General features: G+C 41.4%; 3 protein-coding genes across 6 annotated transcripts; 2 read left to right on the top strand and 1 right to left on the bottom strand.

Moving 5' to 3' along the window:
• Positions 1-331: 331 nt before the first annotated feature.
• zcchc17 (zinc finger, CCHC domain containing 17) lies at positions 332-4,961 on the bottom strand. The gene is made up of 7 exons (XM_051389480.1): positions 4,873-4,961; positions 3,573-3,751; positions 2,340-2,440; positions 2,133-2,224; positions 1,951-2,051; positions 1,656-1,816; positions 332-1,302 (listed from the first exon to the last, which is right to left on the bottom strand). The coding sequence occupies exons 2-7, from the start codon at positions 3,709-3,711 to the stop codon at positions 1,135-1,137; spliced, it is 762 nt and encodes a 253-aa protein (XP_051245440.1). The 5' UTR covers positions 3,712-3,751; positions 4,873-4,961; the 3' UTR covers positions 332-1,134.
• Positions 4,962-5,011: 50 nt separating this feature from the next.
• On the top strand, positions 5,012-12,342 carry snrnp40 (small nuclear ribonucleoprotein 40 (U5)). The gene is made up of 10 exons (XM_051389479.1): positions 5,012-5,238; positions 6,297-6,426; positions 6,558-6,651; positions 7,609-7,774; positions 7,945-8,067; positions 10,059-10,179; positions 10,279-10,361; positions 10,842-10,903; positions 11,358-11,461; positions 11,990-12,342. The coding sequence occupies exons 1-10, from the start codon at positions 5,128-5,130 to the stop codon at positions 12,037-12,039; spliced, it is 1,044 nt and encodes a 347-aa protein (XP_051245439.1). The 5' UTR covers positions 5,012-5,127; the 3' UTR covers positions 12,040-12,342.
• A 1,693-nt stretch (positions 12,343-14,035) lies between these two features.
• On the top strand, positions 14,036-20,973 carry nkain1 (sodium/potassium transporting ATPase interacting 1). Of its 4 annotated transcripts, none has more exons than XM_051389481.1 (8): positions 14,036-14,142; positions 14,467-14,880; positions 15,811-15,948; positions 16,084-16,164; positions 16,831-17,028; positions 17,220-17,280; positions 18,350-18,431; positions 19,287-20,973. In XM_051389481.1, exons 2-8 carry the CDS (start codon positions 14,827-14,829, stop codon positions 19,294-19,296), a joined length of 624 nt encoding a protein of 207 aa, XP_051245441.1. In that variant the 5' UTR covers positions 14,036-14,142; positions 14,467-14,826; the 3' UTR covers positions 19,297-20,973. The 4 variants fall into 4 exon arrangements, with proteins under 4 accessions (XP_051245441.1, XP_051245443.1, XP_051245444.1 ...); XM_051389483.1 differs by having other exon boundaries at positions 14,045-14,136; XM_051389484.1 differs by lacking the exon at positions 14,036-14,142 and adding an exon at positions 14,208-14,265.
• Positions 20,974-21,015: the final 42 nt, after the last annotated feature.

The raw sequence follows: 21,015 nt of genomic DNA, 5'->3' as shown, positions 1-21,015 counted from the left end.
CTGGAAACAATTTATTCCTCCACAATCCTGCAAGTATGAGCTCAGACTATATAGGTCCAAACAACACAGAAGAAACCAGGTTGATTTCCTAACGTTGCCCTTTCTTGTCTTACAAAAGGACGTGACCCAACGTAAAGTTCGTGTTGTGTAGATCCCTCAGTCCAGGCCTGAGACGCCTTCCCTTACTGGAAAACATTAACTTCATGTGACCCCAGGATGGACCAGACCCACCCTGAGAATTTCTGGTGTGTGTTTTGGTCTCCTGGGATCTTACTCTAAAACAGCAACATTATGAGTTCAAGGTCCAAGAACAAAGACATCAAGAGGCACATTACAAATAAAAACACCTTTAATGGAGCTAACAGTTGACATGCAGGATGAGGGTTGTGTGTACTGTTAGCAGTCCCCTGGAGGCAAAATACACGAATACACACATGTATGTACATACAAATGCACAATAAGCGGCGAACAACCACAGGATATCACCATAGCTTGCGGTTCCTGTCACGCTCACTTGTGCTGCATTACACGTCCTGTTTGTGTTTTACTACTTCCTACATAGTGTGTGTGTGTGTGTGTGCGTGCGTGTGTGTGTGTGTCTGTCTGTCTTCCTCTTTGTGGATTATCTGAAGGATTTTTCATGTCAAACCCTCCCAAGAGTGAGCTTTACTGTCTCCACATCTGCTTAATGGATTTCCCAGAGCATAAGAAACAGGATAGCTGTAAACAATATCTGGATTTGAAGAGGGATAGCAACTTGCTGCCATATTGCTTACACCTATCTGGTTACTTATGATGTGTAAACGTCTCCCTCTGAGGGGGAGCTAGAGGTTACTTCGGGACAAGTGTGGCTTTATCGTCTGATATTTGTTTGAAGCACTTTCATGTTGACCAATTTTGATTTTTAAAACTTGATAGGAGGTGTTAATGTGCCTCCAATGACATGGTGAGACAGTAGGAAGAACATTCCTGAACTTAAATGAATGAAGGTTTCTATAATAAGTGTTTGTTATTAAAAGATACACAGCTAGAAGTCTGTCACTCCATCTGTTGCTACCCACTTCCCCTTTTTGCGTCAGTCTGATAGCTGCAGTGTGTGCGACTGTAGATGTGCGTCTGAGCCGTGTAGTCGTCTCAGCTGTGTTTATGTGATTTATGTTTCTTGTGTTTTTTCTTCTTTTTGTCCTCTCTATCAGGAGAGTGGTCGCGGCGCCTGCTCTTGGATTTGCATTCGCTACTGCTGCTGCTGTCACTCTCCGACTCCTTCCTCTCCCTCTTCCTCTTCTTCTTCATTTTCTTCTCCTGAAGGATAAACATAACAAGAGGAGAACTTGTTTTGTGTGGCAATAAAAAGGAACTTGAACAATGAGAACGCAGAAATACGTGAATAAGCAGACCACAGTTTCAGTACCTTCAAAAAAACTATCACTAAACAAATATTTCTCATTATATCAGCACAAAACTATATTGTACTCTTTCAAAACAACCCTTTTGATGGTTCCCATGAAGCAGTGTTAGCAAACACAGACATCCATGGTCAGATGAGTGGGTTGTTGCATCAGATGACGCACAGCAGAGAGAAACAAAAAGAAAGATGGACCTGGAAGAAAAAAAAGGAAGTGAAAGACACAGGAAATTAGCTGCCACACACTGACCTTCTTTTTCTTTTTCTTTTTCTCTGAGTCTTGCTGGGGTGCAACTGTGGCGCTCTGCTGCTGTTGCTGCTGCTGCTGCTGCTGTGGCTCTTCATCGCCCTCTTCAGGCAAAAGAGCATACTGCAAGCCCGGAGCAGAGAAACAGTCCTTTGTGAAGTGACCTGAAAAGAGTAATGATTTAGTAAAACTGATGCACAGATTTATAGTGATTTCAAGCAAATGTCCCAGTAGAAAGTTGTGGGAACCAAATGCAGTCCGTGTATTATGTAACTGTTGTTTCATTTTGTTGTTGTACCCTTGCAGCCACACTTTGAGCATGTTGTGTTGAGCACAGCCTCCAGTGTGATCCTGTTGCCTGTGTGATCTCTAAACTGCTTACGTCTCCTGGAGTCCTGCCTATAATCACAGAGAGACCATGATGACACACACCTGTCTTCCATATAGGACATATGACAAAATAAAACTGTAAGCACTTACTCTGCCATAACATTGTTTGGGTCCAGGTCCCGTCCTGTTCCCTGATTGACAGCTTTCATTGAGAAGGACAACTTCACCTTGTCATCCCGAATCTGAGAGACAGGGGGGCAGAGCTACAGTCATCCTGCAACAGGACAGTGTGTGTGTGTGTGTGTGTGTGTGTGTGTGTGTGTGTGTGTGTGTGTGTGTGTGTGTGTGTATGGTTACCTCTTTCCCAATGACTTTAATCCACACCTGTTCCCCCATATCGACAATTTCTGAGGCACTCTCAACCCGTGTGGCTGACATTTCACTCACATGTACCAGCCCTGAATGTGTCAGAGAAAATTACAGATATCAATGTAATAAATACATATTTTAGATTTAGACACACAAAAAGACTTTATTTTTAAGATTTTAACATTGTGTTTTCTTATTAGAAATTTTTAATTATAAAAATATATTTTCATAGGATGTCAATGTCTCAGGGTGCTGAATTTATTCCAAGAAACTCTGCCCAGTCTGCCCTCCGGTGGTGAAAATGAGATGTTCTGTATAACATGCTGGTCAAGAACAATTGTGCTTCAACAAATCATATGCATCGTATCACACCGTAATCTATATGTAAATATAGATATGAGATATAATCAATCTATTCCACTTCTTAACAACTCTGCCCTACCCCAAACCCCTGCTACACTTCCTTTCTCGACAAGCACATTATGTTGGATTTATTTTCCTAGGAAGTCAGTGTCTGGAAAAAACTAAATTAATTTTAATGGCGAGTGTACTGACATATAAAAACATTGCCTTGCACTGCAATATCTCCACATCATCTGTTATATGCTGTGTTGTACCCTCAGATTGCAGGATGCCCCCAACCTAAAAACAAACTGATAATAACCAAAACTCTTCCTGCAATCAGAGAAGGAATTCTGTGGAAATATTGAAACCATACTCTCGTAGTATCATGTAGCCTAGGTGCCTTGCTGTCTCTTCTCCTAACGCTGGCTGAGACAGCACTGGCACAGACTGCGGAGACACTATGCACTAGAGTTTGGGAACGAGGTTCCTGCCTCCTCTGCTCTCACTCTGCATTGTTTTCAGCTCTGGACAAAGTCCCATTTCTGACTCAGTGCTTTTACCTGCAGGTGTTGAGTTGGCATCTTCCTGCCACTGCACAATTCTCTGTTTTATAGGTTTTCTTATACTTTAGGTTTAACTGTTTCACCCAATGCAAGCTCTACGGTATTTTCATAATAAGGTTTTCTGATTCTTATTATGTGAGCCTTTGCATCTCTGCTTCTTATTCTCTTGTATTTTGTGGTATTTGTGCTTTCTTTTACTGATTTCATCATTTCACTCAGTTTGTATCTGTGATGTTATGTGTGCAATAAAAGTATATACACATAAAAAGTATATCTATTTCTTCTTCTTCTTCACTTTTTGTTTTTTACCAACCTTCCTTCTTGTATCCTGGCAGTCTGACAAAGGCTCCATAGGTCTGCACAGAGACCACCTCACCCTTGGCAATACTGTACAGTGGTGGCAGACCATCCAGTCCAGCAGGCTCTGGTGCTTGGCCATCACTGTCAGACATGATCCCACTTGAGGTGGAGCACAGGTATCAATGGGTGGATCTAGAAGATTGATAATGAGACAGATTTTTATTATTCGTAGTATCATGAAATAGTAATGCTGTGATTCAAGGTTGTTTTTGTCCATTGGAAATCCTGTAGATGAATCCAACAGTTAGGTGTTTGGGGGCAAAAGTTACAGAAAATGCACATTAAATCAGTGTCTACTTTAAGCCTCTGTACAGTTTGCACTTATCAAGATACTTTTTATAAACAGGTCTATAAGAAACTTCTTTAACATTGTTGAAAATAGGCAGTTTCACCACAACCTCTTAGAACCCGATTAATACCAGGAGGACTGGCATTAAATATGGGCTGTAATTCAAACAGTGTAATAGGGACACTGTACTACGCAGTCTTAAAGTCTTCATAATATTATAAGTCACTTGTAAGTTTTATAAATTGTTCAACAAAACAATTACATCCTGGTTAAGATGAAAGGGTCTAAGATTTATATGTGTATTAATGTGATTTAAACATATATGTTAGTACAATTTCTACGGTTGCCAGAAGAAAAAGGTTTTTCTTAAAAAGAAAAGAAAAAGGTCTAAATAGGTCAAATACCACAATGTCTCTAAGTTTTATTGTATAAATACTGCAAGAGCATTTGGTTAAACTGGGATTTAAAAAACGATGGCTGTAGAGAGCTTCTGATGCATTTGAAGGCACCTTAACAGCATGTATTTAAGTTTAAAACAATATGAAAAGGTCCAGTGGTTAGATCCCTCTTCGATATTCTTACATTTTTATTGTGTAATCTCTCTCTTTTATTTATTCTTCTCGCTCGGATGGAGCTGAGTTACCCACACTTTATTTGTATAAGACTCAGAGGGTAAAATATGTGCATAAACTCTTGGATAGAATAAAAAACAAAGTGCAGCAGGCTGTCTTAACTTTAACTTTACATCTACTGTAACAGTGTCTTGGTTTAATAGTAGCAGTGAGGCTAACATTAGCTAGCCATATTAAAGCGCTGTCCTCTACCTGGTGAATCCGATAAAAACACATTAACACGATAACTAATCCATGTGTGAGGTATAAATCCCTAAATGTAACATTATAGACAGTCCATAATATAGCGGTAATTTAGGAGAAAATATATAAAATAATAAATTTATTGTTACCTTTCGTGTTAGCAAAGCTGCTTCCTTTTTACATCCGGGTCAACTGAGTTTAACAACAAGCCGAGTAACCAATCATCGCAGCCGTTGGAGCTTCGACCAATCACAGGCCTCATAGCCAGCGGAAGTGCTCCTCCTCTGTTCTTCGTTGGTGCTGAGTCGCTCGACGTCTCTCCACGAAAGACGTCCATTCATTTTTATAAATCGTAGCATTAAAATTAAACACTTTTGCTGTTTTTTTTTGTTGTCCAACGCGAGATGATTGAACCTAAGAAGAGAGTGGCGGACATGGCGGTGGTTCCTACCGCCGTGAAGCGGCCCCGGACGGAGCTGGTGGCGGCAGCCCAGTCCCAGCAACTCGTGGCCACGGTACGGAGAGTACTCTACTACATTATATATATATATATAAATATGTGTAAATACTGTTAGAAAAGTGCTCATAGCAACGTGTTAGTGGTGACTTAAACTTATACAAAGTCATTAACAACTGCATATTTATCCAATATGTTCCTAAGTAGACTAACTGGACTAGAAATTGTTTATATTTGCTTAAACGGGACGAGGTCGCAAACTAAACGGATAAACAGGAAGAGGAAAAAAACATTACAGTAACGACAAAGCAGGAATTACTGATCAAATCTAACATTCAGCCATGCTCAGATTGGACTGGGGAAAGCATTGATATTCAGACTTATTATCGGGTGGGATTTTAACGATTTTACTTCTCCTTAAGTAATTTTTCTAAGTCCCAAAAATGCAGCTTTCAGTCCACTGTGAACATCAACTGCATCTTTAACTTATGTGAGACACTAATCATGTCAAAAGAAGGTCCTCTTGTTATTGTAATATACACTCGATTGCCAGTTTATTAGGTACACCAAGCTAAAACTAATTGAGTCTAATGGAGCACTCTTGCAATAGATTATAATGTTCAGTTTTGTTGACACTTTTATTAAATTTTTAAAGTTAAATAGTTCACTAACTATAACTACTGTACTTATAGTTAGCGTTTCTGGGCTGTGGTTTTTACATGACACTTTAAGTTCTATGTCAAATCCCTGCAATTCTTTAAAATGCCTTATTATTATCATCTCGTCCACTGTGATAAACATCAGCTGGATAACTTTTACTAATATATACTATTATTATTATTAATAACTGATATTGATGCTCTCCCCTTGACAAACTACGTAAAAGTGATACTGTTTCTAAATAACCTCAAACATATCTTTGGCATTTCTGTACTCACATTTCTTACTTATTGGTTGACACATATGCTGACACCATAGATAAACTAATATTGAGCTGTCAGGCCTTTAATGCTGAAAGAAGAGTTTCTTGTTGTTCTACAGTATTATGTATTTAATTCACTTGGCCCTAACCTCAGACAGCCACTATATATCACCATTGATGTGTGTCTCTCATAGGGTCCCCCACGCAGCTCCAGCCTGCAGGCTCCCATTATGCTGATGTCTGGCCACGAGGGTGAGGTCTACTGCTGCAAGTTTCATCCCAATGGAGCCACGCTGGCCTCCTCAGGATTTGACAGGCTCATATGTAAGATATTAACAATGAATCTAGTGCAAACAGTGGACAATCCGACACACACATCTTTGTTAAAATGAATGTTAAAATAAAACTCCCAGACACTCGTTGTAAGTAACTTACACTGTGTTTCTTTCCTGCAGTGATGTGGAATGTGTATGGAGATTGTGAAAATTTTGCCACTCTGAAGGGCCACAGTGGAGCAGTGATGGAGCTGCACTACAACACAGATGGCAGGTATGAATGATCAGTGATGAAGTTAAATGTCGTACGTATACTCTGATGGACACGCAAAATAATAAACTACATTAAATTATGAATAGTATACATTTAAAGTTGTGAATAAACAAATAAAGGGAAACATTTAGTGTAAGTAGGCATGGACAGTATGGCACTGGTTTCTTCTTGATTCACTGAGTCAAAACTTTTCCTTTTTAATTCATTTGATTTTGGTGTTAGAGCTTGTCAAAACAATGAATCCATGGTAAGGTGCAAGTATATTTAAAGGTGGTAATTGTTTAGCTTTTATATTAGATCATAATCAAACTGAGAAGAGTTTTGTTAGGATGTTAAGATGTAATCACTTTTATATGCATGTAACTGTTAAATTATAATTATCACATATACATATATATATGATATAATAATAACACAATCGTGGGAAAGTTTGCAAATTTTGGCTTTTTTTATTGCTCTAAACAAGGTGGTAGGGGAGATTTTAACGATATTACACAACTATTATTATTATTATTTTATTATCAGTTACAGTGATCCTTAAAGGAACGAAAACAGAAGGATTTTTTGGTTGAACCAATGCTTTATTATAATTTCACAAAGTATTATGTCCTGAGAGACATGAAACTTGAAATAATTTTTTTTAAATACCACTAATATGGGAGGATTAAATACCATTGATAACCAAATGTACGTAGGTATGATAACCGTCAATTTTCATACCATGAACATGGTACTGCTGCAGTCCAAACCAAATGACCAAGCAAACACGACCGTTTACTCTAGTTTCTGTCATCAGTGGAGAGACTACTCACGTTTTCCCTTTGTTCAAGTTTACTCACTGGCTGAAATACTTGGCACAAGACAACACAGACGCCATCCTTTGTTAATCCAGCAGGCTGATAAATGTGTGTAAAAAAGCGTTGACCAACTGTGCTTTCTTTCCGTTGATTATTTCAGCATGCTGTTTTCGGCGAGCACGGACAAGACTGTGGGTGTGTGGGACAGTGAAACAGGCGAGAGGATCAAGCGCCTGAAGGGCCACACCTCCTTCGTTAACACCTGCTATCCGGCCCGCCGAGGGCCTCAGCTCATCTGCACCGGCAGCGATGACGGGACAGTCAAGGTGAGATTTTCAGCTGCCAATTAGGGTTAAATAATTTAATTATCTGGGTAAATGTTGCATGATATTTGTTTGGAATTGTTATATTCTGTTACTAATTTATCTCATGTACTCAAGTTCAGTTGTTGGTCTGATCAGGTTCTTGTTTCTGTATGTGTTTGTCACTGTGGTAGCTGTGGGACATTCGTAAGAAAGGAGCCATCCACACTTTCCAGAACACCTACCAGGTGCTGGCGGTGACGTTCAATGACACCAGTGACCAGATCCTTTCAGGAGGCATCGACAATGACATCAAGGTACAGAAAACCTGGAAGATTTTACACTGAAAAGGATAATGTCCTGGAATATAATTTTCTTTCAAAATGATTTCAAAAATTCAGATTAGCTGTTAAAGGCACAATATGCAAGATTTTTACCTTAATATAACAGCTTCGAAGTCATTTCGATGGTAAACAAACTCGTAGTATAGCGAATCATCCTGATAGCAAAGCAGGAGAGGGACGCCGTTGGTAGAACCAGCAATGCAAGTCTGAAAGGTGGCGTCCCGCCAAATCTTGCAAGAATCACAAATTGGTTTACGGTGCGACGTCACCTACATCAGCGACATAAGAAGCAGCCTCAATGGAAGACACTAGCAGGCATTCACGCAGACGTTACCTGGTCAGTAGACATCTTCGGAGTCTATCTCTGCCTGTTCGATGTACGACGCTTCCATCCTACTGAACATGTACCGGAATACAGGGGGGAGGGGATAAGGCCTCTGTGGAATAAAAGCCATGGACAGGGACCAACTCCAGATCTCAGTCAGTGCCTTGGTCAAGGGCAGGAATTTATAAACTTGATGACATACGATTCAGATGGATCAGACAGTTTGGAATTGGTCCCGGATTCCCATCCATACATCTCCTGTGGCAAAGTCATAGAAATAGGTCGATAGAATAGAGCAGGAACTCTGTGGAATCTTTACCAGGTCAAAATCTTACTCTTAGCATTGCTCTTTTTATTCATTCATTCGGTAGATAGAAGACAGCGTGGCCTGCGTGGTGCAAGAAATTATATCTGTGGTTTAGATTGGAATATATCAGCAAATCTGACCACCCACTACAGAAAAGTGTTTTTTTCTTTTCCTCGATATAGTTGCTAATTGGAATCAGTCAAATCAAATTTAACTGCATTGTCCAAAGATGGAAATGTATTTGGTCTAAAAATACACAATATCAGTACAAAACTACCACAAAGTACCTAATTTATGAAGTTCTATAAAAGTATGACAGTGAGATTATTATTGTCTCTGTTTGTATCTTTTTTTTAATATTTTCCTGTGTTTAATTGTTATGCACCAACTTACCAAGGGGAAGTCCATGTATGTGAAAACCTACTTAAAACCTGATTCTGATTAAAGACAAATTATATCATTATAAGTCTTGTTTTAGATTATAAGAATTACTGTGAATATTAAACACGGGAACAAGGCAATGCTCACATGTCTGGTGAAGGCGAGGAGTTCTGTCATTTAGGATTAAGTGTGTCTCATTTACTGTGAAACCGTGTCATCATGAAGCCAAGGACCAGTATCTGTTGTTGGTGAAACACATTGCATTTTTCATTTGGGTTTGAGTAGAATAAGGTGCTTAAACACAGTATTTAGCTCATTGTCAGTGTGCTGCATAAATGCCTCCCTCAGGTGCTGCTAATCCCATGAAATGGTAAATGCTTTGCAACAGTACATCCTCTTCACTCTTGCATCTTTTATAATGATGTTCAAGAATTGCTCTGGTTTTTTGTCCTCATTCTGCTACCTACTTCTTCCACTAACCCTGCTGCAGGCTCCTTTGTGATTTTGCAGTTGACATGTTGTATTGTAGTGTGTCCATGTCCCGTGAGAACATTTTTATTTATGATTAATGTAATATCCAACAGTAAATTACACATTAAAAAACGTAACTTTACCTGAGACTAATCGGCAGTGATGTGGTCTCTGACGTCTGTTTCGTCCTTACTTATGTCCTCTTTTGTTTTTTTAACTAAAGTATGAATAAAAGATGACAAAAGACAACAACTCTCATAGCAGCAGTGTCAGCATTCATAGTGTGGATGCTAACATCGTTATAGTTATTGTTCTTGGTGTGGACGACCCTTTTAGACTCTAGTTACAATCTTGAGAACTGGTTCTTTGCCTTTGGATATTGCTACAGCTCAAGCCTGCTCCTTTCTCTTTACATATAGGCCTATATACTGTGTCCTTTTTGTATAAACCCTGTTGAAAGATGTCCTTTGTGTTGCGCAGGTGTGGGACCTGAGGCAGAACAAGCTGATCTACAACATGCACGGCCACGGTGACTCAGTAACTGGACTCAGCCTGAGCTCTGAGGGATCATACCTCCTCTCAAACTCCATGGACAACACAGGTAGGATACTTGTGTGTATATTTACAGCACCAGAAACGCATTTTCTCGGGTCATAACACTGAATTTTATGTGGCCCAATCTTTCTGTGTCTCTGTGTAGTGCGTATTTGGGATGTCCGACCATTCGCACCCAAGGAGAGGTGTGTGAAGATTTTCCAGGGAAATGTTCACAACTTTGAAAAGGTAACATAAATATCTCTCTGACCCTCTCTGTAGTCCAGGGTGTATTCGAACCTAATGCCCTGATACTGCTTTCCATTGTTGGTACGACCCAGGGTGAGAGATTGGATACATTTGGAAGGCAGAAATTATGTTTGCCACCTAGCAGAATCTAGCCACTGTGCCACAGATTTTCTTTTCCTGAAAACACATCAAAACTTTTCAATTTCTGACACGCAATAAACAGCACGTTCATCTTGTGAACTGATGGTGAGTCTAACTTTGTGCATAAGCGACTAACAGCTGCAAACCTGTTTACGCCTGTTGTCGGCCACGGCTGCATGACATCACCTTTCATTCTCTCCTGCCTCTCCCACCATCACCGCGCTGTCCTTTCTAATAAAGACGTTCATCTTTCCTCTTATTACTGTAACAGTAGCTCATGTGTAGACTGGCTGTGTCATGTTGCTAATGCACTTTCTAACATCTGTTCCTGTCTTTCAGAATTTGCTGAGGTGCTCCTGGTCTACTGACGGCAGTAAGATAGCTGCAGGCTCAGCTGACAGGTGAGAGAAACACAAACCACATTTACATGCAAGATGAAGGTTTATTTAGTTATGGGAAATGTTATTTTGTTATATTATAGAATGTTTCATCTTTTGTGAGTGATGAAATAAAATTTTTTTTTAAATAAATAAACAGGTTAAAAAGGAAAACAATGCATTAAACCATTAGTTTGTGTCCAGAGGTGTACTGTGATACTTTATTTAAATAAGCACATTATTAGTGAGGTCCATCTTTATAAACACGTGTCCATCTTAAGTTGCAAGCTAGCTGTAATCTCTGTGCAATTTACCTCTTGCAATTGATTTTCTGTCTCAGTCCACCAACAACGGCATAACTTGAAATAAATACACTGCACACAATGCATTGTACCAAAAACCCGTCAGTCTCCAATGTCTCGGCTTTGCATCGTCTCACATCAGGAGTCATTCTGGCTGTTTATCTGTGTTTTTATAGATTTGTGTATATCTGGGACACCACATCACGTAGGATCCTGTACAAGCTGCCAGGCCACGCTGGCTCTGTCAACGAAGTGGCCTTTCACCCAGAGGAGCCTATAGGTGAGTCTGAAATACATGCTAGAAGGATGGGGTGGAGATATTTGAAGACTTGAGGAACAGGTTAGCTTTTTGTTTCAAAGGTCCAGTGAAGATGCCACTAAATCCTACACACTGGTCCTTTTTAAAGAATATATTTATAACAGTTGCCTCCCTTTCCTGTCCTATATCCATCCCTAACCCTCACCCACCCCTACCACAGAAATCTTTAAATATGTAAATAAACATGGCTACAGGTAGAAAAATTATAGAAACAGACTAGGACGGTTAACCATTGCAGTAAGAAAGATAACAACATATGTTCTAAGTAAGGGTCCTAAACTTTTTATAGAAAGCGTATGCTTTTTAAGCTTGAAGGACGTGAGGTAATGGAGGATTTTCATATTCATGTGGTTTTGACAGAATATTGTCATCACCCAACACTTATTTTCTGTCTGTTAGATTTAATTTGACATTAATGGTTCGTACACCTGAGGCTTATGACTAACAATAGGAGTTTAATCATCTTTTTGTCTTTGTTCCTCCACATAGTGCTGTCTGGCTCCAGTGATAAACGGCTCTACATGGGAGAAATTCAGTAGAGTGTGTGTGTGTACGCGTGTCAGCCTGGATGAGTGTGTGCGTGAGTGCGTGTCTGTGTGTGCGTGAGTGCGTGTGTGTGTGCGTGTCCAGCAAGCGAGGGTCCTGCTTCAGAAGTGGATGGGTGGTGTTCGACAATGGGTTAGGAGTGTCTGTAATTTCATGTGCTTCAGCTCGTCACAAAACAACCTCAGGACGTGTGTTTGAAGTTTATTATGCTCAGTCTCAACAACCTCCACAACGACTTGTTTTCTTTTTTTAAATTCTGATTTGTTTCTTTTTAATAAACTTCTGTATTCTGTAAAGGATTTTGTAGATTATTTTGTCTTTGTGCTTTTTCTGTGTTTATAGTAGTTTCACATGCTGGTTTTATCCACTAAACTTGAGTAAAAACAGACAGTCTGTTGCATGTGGGTTATCTGTCCATACACAAATAAAACAAGTTATTTTATATAATTAATCTGCTCCTTTTAAAGAAAACAACAGTGGTGTTACTTGTACGAGTGAGGGGTTTATTATAAACAAGACGAGCAGTGAAGATTAAAAAAGTTAATGGTTGGAGTTCAGACTGATCATCTGTTCCTCACATGTTAACACATTAATATTGACAAGAAGCGGAGCTTTAATATGAACACTGAGGCAACACGTAATGAAGGACAACAGACTGTGTTTTCTGTGGAAGTTTAAATGTTTTAAATGTGAACAGGAAGTCCAGATCTGTCCTGACCCGCTCAGTAAATTACATCAAAATTATCAAGCCAATAAAAGTCAATCATGGGTCATTTTTGTTTTAGACAAATCACAAAGCAAAACCCACTGATGTTCTGAAGGCAAATAAACTAATAACTACCTCTCCATTCCCTATAAACCTTTTACAATTCTCAATAGACAGTATAGTTTACATACTTTGATATTTAATTTAATTTTTTTTTATTTTACTGACAGAACTTCTTTATTTCTTAAACAAAAATAAAATAATGAGTTTTTATTGTTTTTTTCCCCCCCATCTTGCCTCATTAAGTGCAGGAATAGAGCTTTTTCAAGGTCTGGATTAGTGTATCTGTGGTGATAAATTAATCAGGTCAGTTTAATTTGCACTATCTAGACCTACTGACATGTGTGACTGCAGATATTCATGTTTTTTTTTTTTAAGTCCAATCTAATTGCACAATGAACATGGGTTTGCTAAGTAGGGCTCTGATTTCGTGTCACTTAATTTATTAAATTAAATATTTTTGAGCGTTCCTCTGCAGCACCTTTCAATCAATCACACTGTAAGTGCTTTAAGGGTTCGATAAATTAATTTAAAACGATAAAATGGGAAAAGATCATTTAAATAGTTAAGATTGATTAAACCAGAGATGAATACAAATGGGAAAATTCCGTTATTACAAGTGATCAGTCAAAGTTGCAGCAGATTATGGTGCATTACAGTACAGAGCACAGTTAGAGGTGAACATACTTCATATGTTTAATCAGTTTAAGGAACAAATTAATGTAAGATTTGTTGTAATAAACTGGATATGACAAGTAATGGCACTGATTGTCATTTGGCGTCACTGATAACCAAATAAAGCGTTGATTATCTGCCTTTTCCATCAGTGATATCTGAACTTCTCTTATGTGGAGCTCAGTTGTTGTTACACTGTCGCACTGCTCACAGTAAGTAGCAGAGATTAAACAAGGCTGTTAATTGTGTTTTCCGCTCGGAGGAACCGCAGGCTGAGGGGGGCAGCGTGTCCGCGGCTCGGTGGTCTCTCCTCGGTCTGTGTTTGTGTCCGCACTCGGGAGGCGATCACAGACTTTATTATTTTCGGCTGTCTGAACCTCCTCCTCCTCCTCCTCCTCCGCGAGCCCCAGTTTCTTTTGTGCTCCTTCCGAACGCCTCGCGGGGCTGCTGCTCGGCCGCGCGCACACACACACGCACGCGGGTCTGCAGAATCCATGCAGCTCCTCGAGGGGGTCGCGGTGACTGAGAGCCCCCACCCCCTCGCCTCTCTCTCTCTCTCCCTCTCCCCCCCCGGCTCCTCCTGCGCCCGCCCCGGCACCGATTGTTGACAAAAGACGCTGAGAGACGGAGCGAAGGAGCCCAGACCCCGGTACTGGTGAGCAGATCTCCCCGTTAACTTCTTTCCCCCAACAGTTAGAGGAGATCGGGACGACGGGATTTATTTTGGGGGGGTGTGTGGGGGGTGAGGGGACGAGGACTCTTCCGTTCCTAGAAAACCGTGAGTCACAACGGGCTGCTTTGTGTCCAGATTGCATGTAGCCAAACGTTAGCCGTAGTAACGCTGCGGGGTCGGTCCCCTCCTCCCCACCTCCCCCGTGTGATCCGGTATCATATGATGCTCATTTCTGTCTGTAGCCTGGGGCAGATTATGACAGCTTTCCGTCTCTCTTTGTGCCTTTGTGTGTCCCCTCTACGGAAGGTGTGGCCGAGGTGATTCGGTTGTCGGTGGTGGTCGGACCGCAGCAGGCCGGCGTGAAGTGGACGCCCCCCCCCTACCCCCACCCCAACCCTCCTCCTTCTCCTACCCCTCTCTCTCTCCTTCCTGAAAACCACCCGCGATTGGTAGGCCTATTTACCGACAAAAACAGCGGCCAAGATGGGTCACTCGCTGTGAGTGGAAGCGCCAGACCAGCGTTACCGGAGGAGGCGGCGGCCTTGTGCAGGTCTATTCAGCCGGGAATGGTGTGAGCTGAGACGGCCAGGCAGTCTGGATCTGACCGGGGACCCGTCATTCCCCCGGAGCCTCCGCGGCTCTAAGCCGCGTCAAGAGCCCTCCAAGATGGGGAAGTGCGACGGAAGATGCACGCTGCTGGTGATATGTTCACTGCAGTTGGTGAGTGTGTATATCCTAGTGTGTGTGTGTGTGTGTGTGTGTGTGTGTGTGTGTGTGTGTATGTTTGTGTGGGCGTCCTAAGCTGCCTCTAACGCTCACCATAAAGATATAATTAGAGCAGCGTGCCACAGACACGCACATTGTAATCAGACATTTTTGTCCGGCCTCTCTGTACAGTCAATAAAAATGCTTTGAGCTGCAGCTGCTGGGGTGCATGCCACATTACAGACGAGGGTGTGTGTGTGTCTTTTAAGAAGAAGAGGAATAGGGCAGAGGGGCGCTTTGGTGTCGGGGTGGTCTGTATGTCTGTAGAGAGAGAGAGAGAGAGAGAGAGAGAGAGAGAGGGGTGATAGCCCCATTCTGGCAAAAACCATGTGAATTTTAAGCACAAGGGGGACAAGGAGGCCCTGTTCACCATCTGGTCTCCATTCTGGAGTTAAAGTTAGCTGCTCCTTGTGCCTACAAATAGCTCCAGACTGTTCCTCTAAAATGTAATAAGTGTGTAATGTGAGCCAGTATCAGCTACTCCTGTAGTGGAGCATGATGCGGGGTATGCACAGCGGCAGTGTGAGGGCTTGTTGTCCCGGCTATTGTTTGCAGGGCTGATGAGTGTGGCAGGGGGATTCGGCCCATAGCTTCTCATTAGTTTGGGGGAGCTTTTTTAGGGGGGTGCTCCTCTTTTACAGTCGCCGGACTGGCTGGTGCTCCAGGCAGTTACCATGGAAACAACTGCGGCAGACCTGTGTATGTGTGTCCCTGTCACTGTCTGTGCGTGTGTGAAGCCTTGATTAAGTGTGTGTTGTGTTTCTATGTGTGTGTTGTATTTGCATATGTCCTCTGTTGTGTGTGTTTGTATGTATGTATGTGTCTTTTCCCTAATGTGTGTGTGTGTGTGTGTGTGTGTATGACCCCCCTCCCCCTGTCCCCTAGGTGGCAGCCCTGCAGAGACAGGTGTTTGATTTTCTGGGCTACCAGTGGGCTCCCATCCTGGCCAACTTCCTGCACATTATGGCCGTCATCCTGGGCATGTTCGGCACCGTGCAGTTTCGCTTCAGATACCTCATCTTTGTGAGTATATCACTCAGCAGCTCCTGTTTACTTTAAATGGATACATGTGTGTGTGTGTGTGTGTGTGTGTGTGTGTGTGTGTGTGTGTGTGTGTAGTTACTGTATCAGAAACTGATGTCTTTGTGTGTTTGGCAGTATGCAGTATGGCTGGTCCTTTGGGTGGGTTGGAACTCATTCATTATCTGCTTCTACCTGGAGGTTGGAAACCTGTCTCAGGTAAGTTAAAGATAACAACTTGGATGTTTGCTCTAATTATAAACACTCTCTTCTTCTGTCTTTAGTTAGGTATTAATGGATCTGCTGCTTGATATTTAATCAATTGTTAACTCACCAGTTCCCAAACTCCTGTCTTTTTGCTAATTCTCATTATAGCTTCTGAGATATAATGATTGTTTCTTCTCCAAAATGTTTTTACTGAATCTTTTTTAGAGGCCTTAAGATAAGATAAGAAGATAAGAAGAAAACAAAGATTTTAAAGAATGAGGTCTGATTTTGTGTGGCAGAAATATGTTTTTTATGCTTTCTTATCCTTTTAAGCAACTTGTATTGCGACCCTTGAAATTTACCCAGTGACCTCTTAGTGAGGGTCCGACCCCAGGTTGAGACCCTCTGGTTTAAATCATGTATTATGCAAAAATGTCAAAAGTCTCTGGTTTCTGCCTCTCAAATCTGAGGATATGCTGTTTTTTTCCTGCTTTATCTAAATGTTTCTCTGCTTTGTATCATTATGAATTGATGTCACCTTGAAATTGCGACATTTTGTCGACTATTCATTTAATAAAAAACATAAGCTGAGGAATCAGCAGTGAGAATAATCATTAGTTCTGACCCTACTTTTATGTGTGTGTGTGTGTGTGTGTGTGTGTGTGTGTGTGTGTTCAGGACAGGGACATTCTCATGACGTTCAACACATCCCTTCATCGTTCGTGGTGGATGGAGCATGGTCCTGGTTGCTTGGTAACGCCAGTGCTAGACTCACGCATCGCCCCTGATGACCACCATGTCATCACTGTGTCCGGGTGTCTCCTTGACTACCAGTACATAGAGGTGTTGAGTTCAGCCATTCAGATCCTATTGGCTGTACGTATTTAACACACACACACACACAATCGTACACTGTGGTTCTTTTACATTCATCTGGCTTTATGAACTTTTAGGAACTCAACCTTCAGCTAAATCATTTCTATGAAACACAGTATGAGTATGAGTCAAAAGTGACTCAGCGTGTACAACAACAGTCACCTAATATCTGACCATCTCTTCACCCACAGCTCTTTGGCTTCGTATACGCCTGCTACGTGAGCAAAGTCTTCCAGGATGACGAGGACAGCTGTGAGTGCTTTTGTCTTCTCCTAAAAGCTTGTTGATCCTCCTCTAGCGCCTTGTTCAGCCGATTAGATTTACTTGTGTCATACTGTCGAGAGGGCTTTTGTGTTAGCAATCCGTGGCTTTGGATGTTGGTGCTCATTGTTTTCTCCTGCCTGAGTCATGCTGAGCAGCATCACCGCAGAGGGTTCCCTCTGGGTGATCTGAGCACTCCATCTGTGGGGAGCGTTAAAAGATGTCTGCCGGAATATTCCCGCCGCCAGAGTGTCCGTCTGTCTGCTGGCTAGTGCTTGTCTGTTGGCTTGGGTGTGCCATCTGTGTGTGTCTGAATGGTTCTTCTCCTAGCGTGACGCTCGTGAGTGTTTTTCGCTCTCACTCAGACGAGAAAATTATGTGACGTCATAAGCTTGAGTTCCTGTAAAAGGAAGTGTCATGTTTCGTTTGTGATGTTTAACATGTTACGTTATAATCATATGCATGTCATAACATAGTGGGGTTGACGAAAGAACAATGACATGCAATATCAATTTATTTTTTATGCATTAATAATATACTTTTGAGGCCATGTTGATTAATATATGCATATATATATATATATATATATATATATCTTAAGTATTTCTGCTCTCTACCTTTCTATGTATTGGCCAATATATTCACCTGATACCAATATACCAATTTTTATTAAATTGTTGGCTCTTGCCTCAGGAGAAAACAGATCCCTAAGTTGTGGTCTACATCTCCACTGATGTAGACAATCAGGGACTGTTTCTTTCTCAGCTGGCACCACATAAGTTTGTTCCTCTGAATCGATTGAGAAAGATTAGAACAATGTATCAGTGACATAGAAGCAGTGAGAAAGATGATGTATTGGTGCAGATTCTGATGTCACAGCGGGTGTTATAAAGGTATACTGAAAGCACTACGATACCATCTGATGCCTTAATAGATTTTCATGTCAGAATAGAATCTGATCTTGAAATACAACACTTGGTGAAAAAAAAAAGATTTTAAGGGAAAGAGGAATGATGTCATCCTTTCTCTCTCTCTCTCTCTCTCTCTCTCCCCCCCAAAGTTGATTTCATTGGTGGCTTTGACTCGTATGGCTACCAGCCTCCTCAGAAGTCCTCTCATCTGCAACTGCAGCCTCTTTACACGTGAGTTACAAATTTTATATTTTTTATCATATTGTTTAATGATTGTCTTTGAAGGGGTCCTCCAGAAATACAGTGTTGCACTTCTAAAAAGTTTAGGGCCTCACAGATGAAAATAAATGCAGCAGAGATATCTTGACTCTTTTAGTCCCTAGTGTAGGTTCCCCCTCCAGACATGAATTAAGACATATGCAAATAGTCTACTTGGGACAATAATGTATGTCTGATTAATACATAAAATATATAATTTCCATATTAAAATCTGTAAACTCCTTTTACCTGATTAAAAATTCCAGAATATGTGAATTTGCAAATGTTCATTTCTAAAGTTTTCCTGCTGGACACAAGAGATCTCCTGCTTCCCTGTAAAGCCCATTCTCAGTGTATGTACTGGAGGCTTTAATATGCTGGACCGGGATTGACTTATAAACTATTTGTGATGTCCCAAATCATGATTGTAGGCCCCGCCCCTTAAAATCAGATATTCAAAAGAAACCTTCCACTTTCCATCACTCTGCACAGTGAAGCTCAAACATCTAACTAGAACAAGAAGAACTTTTTGGGGGGTTTCTAAGTCTCAAGCCCAGAATAACCATGATGATGTCATAAGGGATATCTCAGTCCAAGTGACATCATCAGTTCGTCAAGTTGAAAAAAAAAGCTCCCTCTAGAGCCACATAACACATTATTCTGTTGTAATAAACTGTTTTCTCAGGTCCTCATGACAAGTAAACCAAACTACATGTGTAAAATCAGCGGAGTGCCATTTTTAGTGCAAATACATCAAAGTGCAGTGTGCTGTGTAACATTGATGTCTGACTGTGTGAACTCCTGATCTTATCCCCCTCTCCATCACAGGGCTGGTTAACTGTTGGTAGCGCCCCCTTCAGGACAAACCCTGACGGTGTCACTGTGGATGGAAAGCGGCGGTTGCCTTGATTACACTCACTCTGTGTGTCACAGTTTACCAGAGGAAGGGACTTACCCCACCCAGAGGGAGAGACGTCTGTGCGTGTGTGCATGTGTGCTTGTGTCTGAGAAAGAAAGAAATACAGCCCTGAATAGAATGTACAGAGCTCAGGGAAGAACCAGCATGCCAGGTGGTGTGATAAGATGAAGGAAGGAGGAGGAGGAGGAGGAGAAGGAGGAGGAGAGATACAGAGAACAAGAGCTGGGGACACCTCTGTCAAATCACCGAAGACACACTTCACTTAACTGCCAGCTCACCACAAGTGTGTATGTGTAAGTATGTGTGTGATTGTGTAACCCCACAGGACTAGCTGGTGCTTTGTGGTTGCACCCTGGACTCTTACCACTCAGTGTCCCTGTGAATTAGTTTTTTTTTTTTTTTTTTGGGTGCTCGTGTGTGTGTGTGTGTGTGGGGGTGGGGTCACATAATAAACCGAGGCACGGCTCGTACCTGTTGTCATTTTAGAATGTGGTGGTGTCAAACTAGAGCAGTCTTACGATTCCCAAAGCCATCTTTCCTTCCTCCCATGCCGTTAAAACCACTGTTGACATTGAAGCTTTTTACATTACAGCTCCTGCCTGCTGAGACAGTAAAACAGAGCTGGTGGAGCAGAAAGGATGAACAGCTTAAAAGGATCAGGCTGGCGATATTTTATATATTTAATTATTGACCAAAACCAACAATGTGTGCATCCATCTCTCCATACTTTTGTTCACAGCAGTAAAGCTTTTCAGCAGCGCTAGTGAGTATTTACAGCGGCAGGATGGTGTATGTGGGATCATCTCAAAATAATCTACAGTGCACAACTTCATCATACAGAAGAAACATGTCACCCAGTGCAACAGTGTGTCTTTAAATAGATCTGACAGAAGGAATACACTATATCAGGCTTGTTAGTAGAAATAATTCATTGTTGGTTTTGGCCTTTTCATGCAATTTGTTGACAATAAGAAAAATACAGAATATCACCAGACTCATCCTCTAAAGTTCTGAGTTACTTCAAGTCAAATGTCCATTGCCAGGATATTTTGTTTTCAGGAAAGTAAGTTACTGTACATGTAATGCTGTTAAATAGGGATGCAGATGGCTTTGGGATCAGGCATTAGTGTGTCTATGGGGGGTGGGGGGGAGGGGGGGGAGCAGTGGGGATACTGTGCATGTAAATAACCAGCCAATGATTGTTTTGTTGGTTCCATTTAGAAAAAGGGGGGTTGCATTAGAGGGTGGGTAGGGCTGGGGGAACAGGGGTACACAGCAAAGTTTTTTCTTCATACCTGTTTCTCTTGTTCTCTCTTTTTGGACCATCCTCATGCTGCCCTCTTCAAACCCACTGGCAGCTAGTTGTCCCTCTGTCACTAACTACATTCACTTCTGCGGCTCAGTCGCTGATCTCCACCAGAGCACAGCGATAAAGGAGACCTAAGAGGAAAATAGGACTGTGCACGGTGACATGCTCTGAGTAGTTTTTGTAATTGGAGACAGAAAGAGGGAAGGAGGGAGACAGGTATGAGGTGAAGACCATATTTGGGTGTAAGGTGAAGTTTGAAATAATAAAAATACACTTTCTACATTAAACATGACTTCTGTTGTCACCTGTAAACACACATTTGTATCACT

Source organism: Dicentrarchus labrax, unplaced genomic scaffold (assembly GCF_905237075.1).
Source record: "Dicentrarchus labrax unplaced genomic scaffold, dlabrax2021, whole genome shotgun sequence".
In the NCBI taxonomy this organism is placed as follows: Eukaryota; Metazoa; Chordata; class Actinopteri; family Moronidae; genus Dicentrarchus; species Dicentrarchus labrax.
Note: the sequence above shows the minus strand (reverse complement) of the source record. Positions and strands in the feature narration are given on the sequence as shown.

Excerpts from the sequence above, each read along its gene's own strand:
- nkain1 (XM_051389481.1), top strand. The coding sequence starts at position 14,827 with ATGGGGAAGTGCGACGGAAGATGCACGCTGCTGGTGATATGTTCACTG. Across the intron at positions 14,881-15,810 it reads TGATATGTTCACTGCAGTTG|GTGGCAGCCCTGCAGAGACA; the intron begins GTGAGTGTGTAT and ends CCTGTCCCCTAG. Across the intron at positions 15,949-16,083 it reads GCTTCAGATACCTCATCTTT|TATGCAGTATGGCTGGTCCT; the intron begins GTGAGTATATCA and ends TGTGTTTGGCAG.
- snrnp40 (XM_051389479.1), top strand. The coding sequence starts at position 5,128 with ATGATTGAACCTAAGAAGAGAGTGGCGGACATGGCGGTGGTTCCTACC. Across the intron at positions 10,180-10,278 it reads AAACTCCATGGACAACACAG|TGCGTATTTGGGATGTCCGA; the intron begins GTAGGATACTTG and ends GTCTCTGTGTAG. Across the intron at positions 11,462-11,989 it reads TCACCCAGAGGAGCCTATAG|TGCTGTCTGGCTCCAGTGAT; the intron begins GTGAGTCTGAAA and ends TCCTCCACATAG.
- zcchc17 (XM_051389480.1), bottom strand. The coding sequence starts at position 3,711 with ATGTCTGACAGTGATGGCCAAGCACCAGAGCCTGCTGGACTGGATGGT. Across the intron at positions 2,225-2,339 it reads TTAAAGTCATTGGGAAAGAG|ATTCGGGATGACAAGGTGAA; the intron begins GTAACCATACAC and ends CCTGTCTCTCAG. Across the intron at positions 2,052-2,132 it reads CCAAACAATGTTATGGCAGA|GCAGGACTCCAGGAGACGTA; the intron begins GTAAGTGCTTAC and ends CTGTGATTATAG.